This window comes from Bombina bombina, chromosome 2 (assembly GCF_027579735.1).
Source record: "Bombina bombina isolate aBomBom1 chromosome 2, aBomBom1.pri, whole genome shotgun sequence".
Taxonomy (NCBI): domain Eukaryota; kingdom Metazoa; phylum Chordata; class Amphibia; order Anura; family Bombinatoridae; genus Bombina; species Bombina bombina.
This window is the reverse complement of record NC_069500.1, coordinates 469,765,521-469,778,270: the sequence shown is the minus strand read 5'-3', so window position 1 is coordinate 469,778,270 and position 12,750 is coordinate 469,765,521. Positions and strand designations below refer to the sequence as shown.

The 12,750-nt window shown below is 36.9% G+C and overlaps 1 protein-coding gene across 8 annotated transcripts in view; it reads right to left on the bottom strand.

Annotated features, from left to right (window-relative positions):
* GIT2 (GIT ArfGAP 2) overlaps nucleotides 1-12,750 on the bottom strand; it is a 460,714-nt gene that overhangs the window by 404,790 nt on the left and 43,174 nt on the right. For all 8 annotated transcript variants that reach the window (XM_053702096.1, XM_053702097.1, XM_053702103.1 and 5 more), the window contains exon 2: nucleotides 1,421-1,554. In XM_053702096.1, the coding sequence (XP_053558071.1) occupies nucleotides 1,421-1,554 (134 nt within the window). The remainder of the gene's footprint in view (nucleotides 1-1,420; nucleotides 1,555-12,750) is intronic.

Sequence of the window (12,750 nt, the reverse complement as noted above, 5' to 3'; positions counted from 1 at the left end):
CACACGCGTCCAAGTACTCCACAGCGTGGCTGGCAAGAAAGGGTATAAAAGAAGAAAATCTAATGACATGGCCTCCTTGTTCACCTGATCTGAACCCCATTGAGAACCTGTGGTCTATCATCAAATGTGAGATTTACAAGGAGGGAAAACAGTACACCTCTCTGAACAGTGTCTGGGAGGCTGTGGTTGCTGCTGCACGCAATGTTGATGGTGAACAGATCAAAACACTGACAGAATCCATGGATGGCAGGCTTTTGAGTGTCCTTGCAAAGAAAGGTGGCTATATTGGTCACTGATTTGTTTTTGTTTTGTTTTTGAATGTCAGAAATGTATATTTGTGAATGTTGAGATGTTATATTGGTTTCACTGGTAAAAATAAATAATTGAAATGGGTATATATTTGTTTTTTGTTAAGTTGCCTAATAATTATGCACAGTAATAGTCACCTGCACACACAGATATCCCCCTAAAATAGCTATAACTAAAAACAAACTAAAAACTACTTCCAAAACTATTCAGCTTTGATATTAATGAGTTTTTTGGGTTCATTGAGAACATGGTTGTTGTTCAATAATAAAATTAATCCTCAAAAATACAACTTGCCTAATAATTCTGCACTCCCTGTAATACCATAGGAACAAAGCTAATTTGATAAAATAAGTCAATTGAAAACTTTTTTTAAATTGTATGCTCTGAATCAAAAAAGAGAATTTTAGGGTTTCATATCCCTTTAAATCTGTAATATTTCAAGAACTGAAAGAAATATTTAATACTATAGTGATAAAGCACATATGTTTGATTGTGAATCTTAAAACACAGTTGGTATCACAAATATATTAAATGTGTAGAATAATATAAAGCAAAAATACTGATAGATGCCATAAGTATGAGTAACAATATTTTTTAAAGGGAGATAAAAATAGTGATTATTCAATTAAATTTTACATAAAAAAGATTAAGTGAAATTATTTAAATTTAAATGTAAAATTAAACAGGGAAATGAAAGTCAAGACAGGATGTGCAATTTTAAGTAACTTTTCCATATAGGTCTCTTATCAAATGCACTTTGTTCTCATGGTATCCCTGTGTTGAAAAGCATACCTAGGTAGACGCAATGCACTAATGGTAGCTAGCTGCCGATTAGTGGTTACACCCCAGTAATGCAGTGCTTCTCCGGAGCTGACTGTCACCAACTTCTTATAGGCAAGAAACAGTGCCATAATAGAATGTTTTAACAAAGAGGTTTTTCTTTTTTGCACTTTATGCCCCTTTAAATTTACCCGCTCTTAACTGCCACACAAAAAAAAATGACTTTCATGTCCCATTAACAACAAAAAGCTATGCTACTCATATTTTTGAGGAAGTGTACACTGCTTAGAAACAGACTTCTATGCCTGTGAGCAAGACACTTTGGACTTACCTGTAGAAGTGTAGGAGGCCAAGGTGTGTGCTTAAGATGCCTTACTTGTGAGATATGTCTTCCTAAGCTTCGGTGTACGCTGCAGCATTCATCACATATGAGGACACCTCTGTTAACAGAAGCCCACCGAGGGTCTAGAATACAATTAAAAAATATTGTCACCTCAAGAAATGAACCTTTTATTTAGGGACAGAGATGAGGTGTAATTAAAAAGGTAAAGGTTCTAGACAGAACTTTTAGGAGCCACAGAGGAGGAACATTCATAAATGTTTATTGTTTTTTTGTTTTTTTTTTTAATGTTAACTCATTTTATTAAGTTTTGAATAAAATAGATCACTCACAATTCAGAGCTTTATGTACATGAAACCATGTACTTAAAGCAACATTAAACCAAAAATTCCTCTTTAATGATTCTAATAGAGCATGCAATTTAATACAACTTTTCAATTTACTTCTCTTGGTATCCTTTGTTTAAGAAATAGCAATGTACTATTGGGAGCTATCTAAACAGATTGGGTGAGCCAATGGCAAGGGGCATACATGTGTAGCCATCAAGCAACAGCTAGTTCCCAGTAGTACATTGCTGCTCCTGAGACTACCTAGGTATGTTTTTAAATCAAGGATATATAGAGAGACAAAGTAAGAAGCAATTAGCAAACAGTGATAAAAACTGGCTGAGCAAATAAAAGAAAAAAATGTAGGGGAGGGGAAATTAAACAAACATACTCAGGCAAAGTGAGAAAGTCAAATCAATTATTCCAGATGACTGGTTGTCAAATCTTTAATATATCCTATATATGTAATCTTCCATCTGATTTCCATAAAAACAGGGGAGGGCCGAGGCGGAGTCTGGCCACGCTGGGACATGGCCGCTCAGTGAGGTTGCTCTGTGGGACCGGAGTTTGTCTTGCACACTTATATCTAGCTGTGGATAAAATACAGGCACCTAGAGGTGTCGGAACACATGAGGAACAGAACCGCCGCACTTAGGATAACAAATATGTCCTGAACAGACCGCAAACATCCGAAGAGGCTCACAGTGTTCAGGAGATAGCGGTCGCCATCTTGGATTTTCCCCACGAGGATCAGGCAACATACGACTGCAACAGGACCAGGTATTATTAAAGTGGGTACTCGAAATGCTACTACTCATTAGGCACAAGGGCTAACACACATGCCAAAGACTCTAACCATAGTATACGTTAACACAAATAGCAATTTCAACGGCATATACCTGCTCCTTAATACAGGTTAACAGAACTACTATAATGCCCCCATAAGTGGACATAACTTATATGTCTAACATACTACAAAACATACAGGACATGTCGCTAACCAGTGGATTTGATGTTACAAGTATAAGGAAAATCTGGATATAGCTTTTTTTCTTATTTTCCTCCCTTTTTTCATTTTAAAAGAAAAAATAAACATGAAGCTGCGCTTTTCTGAGGGGGGAAAACAGATATGGAGATGAAGATACACATTAAATAGCATGACAAATGCATATGCTTCTATCTCAAATACACTGAATGTGTGTTCAGAAGAAACAGCTGGGATGACTTGTTATGTTTTATAACTTGGCTTATAACTTCAGGGAGCAATGTGCCATTTCCTACTAGCAACTCAATAATTGAATAACAGGTGCTGCTTTACCCTCTGTGTAGTATAACTATATCCTGCACTATTTAAAGTTTCTGTTTGTGCAATTTCACTACGGGGGCTGCATCTGGTGTCTTTATACAGTTATTACAGCGAAGATATACACCTTATACTTGAAATTTTAATAATGTCCTCCAGACGGCAAACAAAGCCAGATAAACCTGCGAAATCACAGCACACCACACTCAAATCAGTCACAGACTTTTTCCAGTCTCAGGATAGAGAAAACACATCCCAAGAACCAGCAAACTTGAATCATACTGACAAAGCGCCAGAGTCAGGAGACATCATGGCGGATCACCAGCAAGATCAATTATCACAAATTCTAACCAGGTTGAATGATCTCCTATCTAAAAATGATATAGACTCTCTAAAGGATCTGATTAAGACAGAGATTTCTGACCTAAAGAAAGATTTCACTGATATCGGCAACAGAGTAGATAATTTAGAGTCATCACTGGACATGACGACACAAGAAATGAAAGACATTACAGAATCTCAAGAGCAGCAATCCCTTTTAATTCAGGATTTGAATGTTAAACTCGAAGATCTGGACAACAGAGGGCGAAGAAACAATTTGAGAATTAGAGGGATACCAGAGTCTATCGAGCCCTCCGACCTGGAAGACTACCTACAATCACTCTTTCGCCATCTTATGGACTCCTCAGATACCACATCCTCTATATCTTTAGAGAGAGCGCACAGAGCTCTGAGAGCAAAACCTTCAAATCAAGCTCCACCACGAGATGTGATAATTAAATTCCTCAGCTTTAAAGATAAGGACACTATTTGGCAGCTCTTCAGAGATAACCCTAATCTTAAATATCGAGACCAGGAGATTCAGGCTTACCTGGACTTAAGCCCTATCACTCTTCAAAAAAGAAAGGACGCTAAATTTATTACAACTACTTTACAAAAGCACAACATAAGATACCGTTGGGGATATCCATTTGCTCTCATCGTATCACTTGAGGGTAAAACCTGGATCTACAGAACTTTGGAGGACTTGGACTCTTTTTCCAAAGGCATTAACCTGGAAATTCCTGCACCTTCAATACAAGATAACACCCCCGCTACAAGCGGGATGACATCTCGCCTGAAAGACAGGAGACCTGAATGGAACATGGTTCAATACAAGAAAAGGCCTCCCAGACAAACAAACTCTGAATCAGTTGTCAAATCTAACCTCCCTACATGACTTCTTGAAGGTCTTAATCTTGAATCTCACAAAGTCTAACTGCTCATAACTGGGCAGTCCATATCCTTTTCGTAATTCTCTGACGAGAAAAAATAAGAAAGAAAATGTTATGTTTACTGTTATTGTTCGCTATGTTATCTATGTTATTTGATGGTTCTTTGATTGTTATATATTATGCTCTTTTTCTTCTAGACACATGCTGCATATTCTATGAACAAAAGATAACAGAAATGTCTTCAGGCTTTGATACCTTATCTAACACCTAACACCTATTAATCAAGACACATTAGTAGTGTCATTAAGGTAGAATATAATGTTGCCCTGAATATTCGAGAGTTGCAATAGAGCACTTTAAGCGTGAATTAGCCATGTATTTACGGATAGCAATTTAATATTTTGCAGTTTAGTTAGAAACATGCATTTTGTTGGTTGATGTATTTGTCTCATATAGATAGGACTGACTTAGCACTAACCTTTGTCCTTTTTTTCTTTTTGAAGACTCTTTTAGATTGTCTTCTCTTAACTCCACGTCTTAATAGTGGAATCTCTGGTACCCAACCCCTGTCTCTACAAACTACATATGTATCCTTCTTCTCACTTTGTTGAACTCTTTCTATCTTTTACTCTTTTTTCTTTCACTCTTCTTTCACCCTTTGATTGTCATTACTTGTTAGCCTATAGCTTTCAGAACAGTACCTCAAACAAGAGTACTGCATTTTGTAAAAAAAGAACCTTACACCCACCCAACTTTTCCTATGACAGATAAACAAATAAACCAACTCCGGATAATATCCATTAACACCAAAGGTCTAAATTCTCCCTTCAAAAGAAATTCAACTCTCTCTGACTTTAAACAACATAGGAGTGATATAGTCATGCTTCAAGAGACGCATTTCAAAAGAGGTAGGGAACCACAAACCTATAAATTTAAATTTGGCCAATGCTTTTATTCTTCCAATACTACAAAAACAAATGGGGTTGGGATTCTGATTAAAAGCAATATTCCTTTTCAGGAGCTTTTTACCCACAAAGATAAAGAGGGTAGATTTATAGCAGTAACGGGTAAACTGTATGGAAAGCTTGTAACTTTAGTTTGTATATATGCTCCAAACACACAACAACATCTCTTCTTTAAGACGATAACAAACAGACTACTTGACAATGCAAAGGGAGCTTTGATCATTGGAGGTGACTTCAATACACCACTCAATCCACATATTGACTGCTCTACACACTCTTCGTCTATCCCATCCAAACGAATCGCAGCAATAAAACAGAACATGAGGGACTTAGCAGTACATGACGTGTGGAGATCTCTAAACCCACATACAAGAGACTATACATTCTATTCTGCCCCACACAAATTATACTCTAGGATAGACTATCTGTTCATGGATGTCTCTAGTTTCTCCTATATAGTACAAAGCAAGATTCTAACATGCACATGGTCAGATCATTCTTTTATGAGCTGTAGTCTACATTGGCCTAACATCTCTCAAAAAATATTTAATTGGAAATTTGAATCCTCCCTAATAGAAGACACACTAATAAATGAAAAATTGGGGAAATCTCTAGCTGAATATTTTGAACTAAACTCATCTCCACAAATGGACGAAAGAGTTGTGTGGGAAGCACATAAAAGTGTCATTAGGGGAGAATGTATTAGCCATAAAAGCTTTCAAGTTAAACAACAAAAAGCTAGATTAGAAACAACATTACAACAAATTACTGATTTGGAGTCCCAACACAGACAGAACCTGGGGGATGAACTTGTGTATACCGAACTCTGTAACAAAAGACAGGAAATGAACTCTCAACTCCTACATAGATATAAAAAAAATGCCCTCCGACTTAAACAAGTTTATTTTGACAGCGACAATAAGAGCGGGAGATTCTTAGCTAGGAAATTACGTAGAAGAACAAATAGATCTTTTATTATGTCAATTAAAAACGCAAAAGGCTCCACATGTTCTAATACCACTTCTATAGCTAACGCATTTCGAGAATACTTCGAAGGTTTGTATAATTTGAAAGACTCTGACCCCATAGTCACTAGACGCGATGACTCCTTTAGCTCCCATATTAAGAGATATTTAGATAGCATACAGATCCCCACCTTATCAAAAGAACAACAAGAACAATTAGATAGCCCAATTCAAGTTGAAGAAGTTATTAATGTCATCAAACATTTACCTAATGGTAAAGCTCCAGGGCCGGATGGCTTCACTAATTTGTACTACAAAAGCTTTCAACCCATAATTGCCCCCCAGTTATGTAGACTGTATAATGTTATAAATGAGGCCACTCCCTTCTTACAACAATCATTAGAAGCCACAATAGTATTATTGCCCAAACCTGGGAAATCAACAGATATGGTTATGAACTATCGACCGATCTCCTTGCTAAATAACGATTCAAAGATCTTTGCCAAGATACTTGCAAATAGATTAGGACCCATTATGCCTTCTTTGATACACGGAGACCAAGTTGGTTTTGTTATTAATAGGGAGGCCAAAGATGACACAATCCGTTCCCTTCATTTAATCCAACATGCACTATCTTCTGATTCACAAATAGTGATGGTATCCACAGACGCTGAAAAAGCGTTCGATCGTGTAGATTGGACGTTTCTACATCACATTTTAGAAAGATTTGGTTTTGGCAAGGGTATCTTAGGGAAAATCTTTGCTCTATATAATAGCCCAAGCGCGCGCATACTGGTAAATGGAGATCTCTCAGCCCCCTTCTATATTAAAAATGGCACTAGACAGGGATGTCCCTTATCCCCCCTACTTTTCGCATGCGCTATAGAAATATTGGCATTAAAAATAAGGGAAAATAAAAATATTTGCGGCCTAACCCTTCAGAATCATACCTATAAACTTTCGCTATTCGCGGATGACATCCTGTTTACATTGTCGTCACCTAGCCAGTCAATCCCTGAATTAATGAAAGAACTTCATGATTTCAGAATTGTGTCCAACTTCTTAATTAATCAATCAAAATCTGAAATCATGAACATTAACTTGTCTGAAGAACTTAATCTTACAAAACAAATTTGCCCATTTCGCTGGCAATCCTCTCACATTAAATACCTGGGGATTTTCCTGTCTCACAACCAAACTGACTTATTAACTCTTAACTATGAATCTCTTAAAAAGAACATTGTAGCAGACCTAAGCTCCTGGAGATCTAAACGCCTCAGCTGGCTAGGGAGAATGAACACAATCACTATGAATATACTGCCCAGAATTTTATACGTTTTACAGACGGTACCAATCCCTCTCCCCTCATCCTACATCCCTTCACTACAGAGAATAATCAATGACTATATATGGGATAGGAAACACCCTAGAATTAATAGAAAGTTAATGACTCTCCCTAAAGAGTCAGGGGGTCTGGGAGTTCCGGATCTTGAGAAATATAGACAGGCGACTTTCTTACAGCGGGTAGTAGACTGGAACACTAATTACCTTGATAAAATCTGGGTACGAATCGAACACCAAATGCACCAATGTTCTCACCTGGGTTCTCTGTGTTGGCTGGATGGCTCTGAAGGCCGTCTGAGAATTGTGGGTAATTTTATTACAGAAGAGACATACAAAATGTGGAATAGGTTATTAGTAAAATACCCCATGCTTTCCTCTATACCATCCCCATTGACACCCTTGCTTGGAAATCCAGAGTTTCTTCCAGGATTGGGAATTACTAAATTAGACCCCCTAGATAAAAGGAGCAACCTACCATTCTCTACATTGTCAGAGGGAGGCAAAATGCATACAAGGCTAAAACTCCTAGAAGATGACCTACATATATTTAATAGTTGGTTTTTCTATTTGCAAGCACACTCTTTTCTTCAGAACCACAAAGGGAAAAATAATATGTTGAGATCGCCTACCAATTTTGAGAAACTATGCTTGTCTGCACAACCGATTAGGCACACTCTATCCATTATATACCACATGCTACAACAAGAACCGTTAGGCCTAGAACACCATTATATTCAAAAATGGGAATCGGAGTTGAATCTTAGAATCTCCCCAAAGGAGAAGCATATGATATTTAAAAGAACAATGAAAGCTTCCACGTCAGCTAGAATACTAGAAATTAATTTTAAAATATTGCATAGTTGGTATTATACCCCTACACGTTTAAAAACCTTATATCCTCAAAGATCAGATATATGCTGGCGTTGCGACAGAGGGAGAGGCACTATGGGTCATATATGGCGGTTATGCCCAAACATTTCCCCCTTCTGGAGAGATGTTATAAGCCAAACGGAGAAGATACTGGGGATCACTATCCCGCAGGACCCGTTAGTCTGGCTCCTTAATAAACCCCCCAGGAAACTATTGGCTACACATTTGTCCATACTTCAAATTGCTTCCAATAGTGCTAAGACTCTAATAGCAAAATACTGGAAACAATCCTCAATCCCAAATACGGCCCAGTGGATTGATACAATGCACAAAACTATTCAATTAGAGGAATACCACTACATGAAATCACAACGCATAGACTTCTATCATGAGATTCTCTTTATTTGGGAAGATTATATATATAACAAATATAATAATTAAATAGATATTGAAGTCTGATGGCTTGCGATACAGGGTACACGAGAAACTTGAAGTCTGAATTCCACAATCTAAATGACAATCTTCTTCTTCTCTTCTTTCTTTCTCTTCTTCCCTTTTCTCTTTTTATGTATTTCTCTTGTAAAAAAGAAAATTCAACGAGGTTATGGTTTTTAGCTAAAGGTCAGGTTTCTATATAACATGTTATGTTGAAAATATGTCTAAGTGTGATATGTTCTTGACCAAGCATTTCGATTTAATGTATGATCTGTTATACCTCAATAAAAAATATTTAAAAAAAAAAAAAAAAAACAGGGGAGGGCCCTACTATGTTTTTCAAAGCATAATCATAATGTGGACTTATTGCTATTGTAAATCAGATTTCTGAATCTGTTAATCCTTTTTGACAACCAGGGGTTTAATCCTAACACTAGTCTGAAAAATAACCACAATCTAACAACTACAGCAGCAAAGCAATGTCAACAAAACTGCAGCAGGATCTAGCGGGCAAAAGCATTTGAGTTGAAGAGACCGTCATAGGTTTTAGGTAGTACAAAACAGTGTTAAAAAAACACAAGTTATAATGTGTTCCCCTGAAAAATGTTAAACCTTTTTTCCTTAAAGGGACATTATACACTCATTTTTTCTTTGCATAAAAGTTTTGTAGATGATCTATTTATAAAGCCCATAAAGTTTTTAGTTTTCTTTTTTTTTTTAAATGTATAGTTTTGCTTATTTTTAAATAACATTGCTCTGATTTTCAGACTCCTAACCAAGCCCCAAAGTTTTATGAGAATACCGTCAGCTACCTACTCAAGCTTGCTCCTGCTTGTGTAAAGGGTCTTTTCATATGCAAAAGAAGGGGGAGGGGGTAGAGGTTAAATGTAGAATTCTCTTAACAGCTGAAACCATAAGCTTCCCTTTTTTTTTTTTTATTTAGAAAAAAACTTTTGGCCATTGTTTATAATATATATATATATATATATATATATATATATATATATATATATATATATATATATATATATATATATATATATATATATATATATATATATATATTTATTTATATTGTGTGGTTAATGTTTATTATTGCTATTTTCCAATATTTGCACCTAAGAATGTGCACACAACTAAATGCCCCTATTTATCATTCAATAATTAACCTACTGTTTCTGTTCTCTTTGGCGCTCAGTGCTCCAAAAAAAAAAAGGGATTGTCTTAGTCATATTTCCTATAGTACGCCTCATTTAGTCGACTAGTTACAAATTTATCATTTCTCCTATAGCGGACTGACCATTCTCCTGCAAATGTGTGCATTAACGTTCTCCATAAGGGGGGGTTTCAACAAGGTGCAAAAATAATAAATAATTTAGGGCAAAATAAATATATATAGGAGCGCAATATATATGAAAGAGATCTATTTTCTTCCATTACCGTTTGTTGAAGAGGGACGTTTACAAAGCTACTAGAGGGGCTGTATAAATATTGCTATTGGTTCATAGACGACTTACATGAAGAATAGTTGCTTATTTTCATTTATAAATAAGGCGCAGATACTAATCTGACTGGAGAAATGTATCTTTACATCTCCTCAGCTCACCTATGGAGAAGCGCAAAAAAAATGTTTTTTCTGGCTTTTAAGTTTCATATAACTCTGTGAACCCCTGTGGTAATTCACTTCCTTTTCATCTTCAGACAACCAAGAAGACCAGCAGATATCCAGACAATCGGAGACAAAGGATGACAAAGTAAATGAGGAAAGGGAAGGCTCAGACAATGAATGTGATACACCAACATGTTAAAGAACAGAGTGCAGAGAGTTCAAAACATTTTGTTGTTATTTTAATGAAGGACAGAGACTAAAACATCTGTTTTAGGTCGTTTTCATTTAGTACAAGTCAGAGGTGAAGTGGGGTTGTTCTGGTGGATACAGTGAGCTAATTTAGCCATGTGTGTGAGTAAGATTTACTAGATTATAGCAAGGGATGGACAACAAAGCCATACTATGTTGTAGAGGAATCAAACAGTTGGTGGGTTTTGAGTGTTAAATAAAAAAAATAGGCAAACAAGTTTGCCGTCACAACCCCTATTAAAAGGGACATTAAACTTGGCATATAAGCAATTAATCACTGCACAGCAAAAGAAATGTTATAAAATAATTTAACAAAGTACAAGTAACAATTTACAAAGTTTAACAAAATCAGTAGAAGTTCAGGGATATAAATCTGGTGGAATCCATGTTTCTAGTCTCCTCTGCTGTGACCAATTAAAGGGACAGACCCATTTGTTACATCACTTGAAAGTAATGCAGCATAACTAAAACGCTGGCAAGAAAATATCTCTAGTTGCAAACACCTGAAAAAATATTCCAGGGACACTTTGCAGCAGAGCCAATCCAATTCAACCCAAAACAAGCACAGGCAATTCTAGCAGTCTAATTAACCATATGGATTGCTTAAAGGGATAATAAAGTCAAAATTAAATTGTTCAGATAGAGCATGTCATTTTTTAATTTACTTCCATTATCAAAGTTACCTTGTTCTCTTGGATACCTTATTTAAAAGGAAATGTACATATCCTCAGTAACAGCAATAAACTACTGGAAGCAGGGTGTGTTGATTGATAGCTATGCACATTTGTTTGTTTTTTTGTCACTGGTTCACCGAATTTGTTCAGCTAGCTCCCAGCAGTGCACGGTTGCTCAGGAACCGACATTACTTATGTGTTTATTCCCCTTGCAGAGATTAAACACATGGTTATATGCAAGCAATAGTACAATAATAAACGTGCTAACATAATAGAACATTTTCTTTTTTGCACTGTTAATGCTCTTTAACAAAGGTTAATGGAGCATTATACACATTTTTTCTTTGCATAAATGTTTTGTATATGATCTATTTATATAGCCCATAAACTCCTAAGCAAGCCCCAAAGTTTTAGGAAAAACATAAATTATGCTTACTTGATAATTTCATTTCCATCTGTGGGAGCAGAGTCCACCTGCTTCATTCATTACTTGTGGGAATTAAGAACCTGGCCACCAGGAGGAGGCAAAGACACCCCAGTCAAAGGCTTAAATACCTCCCCCACTCCCCCAGTCATTCTGCCAAGGGAACAAGGAACAGTAGGAGAAATATCAGGGTATAAATGGTGCCAGAAGAACAAAAATAAATTTAGGTCCGCCCACCGGAGAAACGGGCGGGAGCCGTGGACTCTCCTCCCACAGATGGAAATGAAATTTTCAGATAAGCATAATTTATGTTTTCCATCTTGATGGGAGGAGAGTCCACTGCTTCATTCATTACTTGTGGGAACAAATACCCAAGCTCTAGAGGACACTGAATGAAAAAAAGACGGGAGGGCAAAAGGAGGCGGACCCTAAACTGAGGGCACCACAGCCTGCAGAACCTTCCTCCCAAAAGCTGCTTCAGCCAAAGCAAAAACGGCAAATTTATAACATTTTGCAAAAGTATATAAGGAAGACCAAGTGGCGGCCTTACAAATCTGCTCCATAGAGGCCTCATTTTTAAAGGCCCAAGAAGAAGCCACAGCTCTAATTGAGTGAGCCCTAATCCTCTGAGGAGGCTTGTGTCACATGCCAGACCGATTGTGCACCTCAACCAAAAGGAGAGAGAAGTGGCAGAGGCCCTTTGCCCCCTGCGCTTCCCTGAATATACAACAAATAAGGACGAAGTATGTCTGAACTTCAAAGCCCGAAACACGTCCAGATTATGAAGTAACCTCTCGTTTGAAGAAGGGTTAGGACACAAAGAAGGAACAACTATTTCCTGATCGATGTTACAACTCGACACCACCTTGGAAAGGAATCCCAATTCAGTGCGAAGAACAGCCTTATCTGCATAACAAACTAAGTAGGGAGGCTCACATTGCAA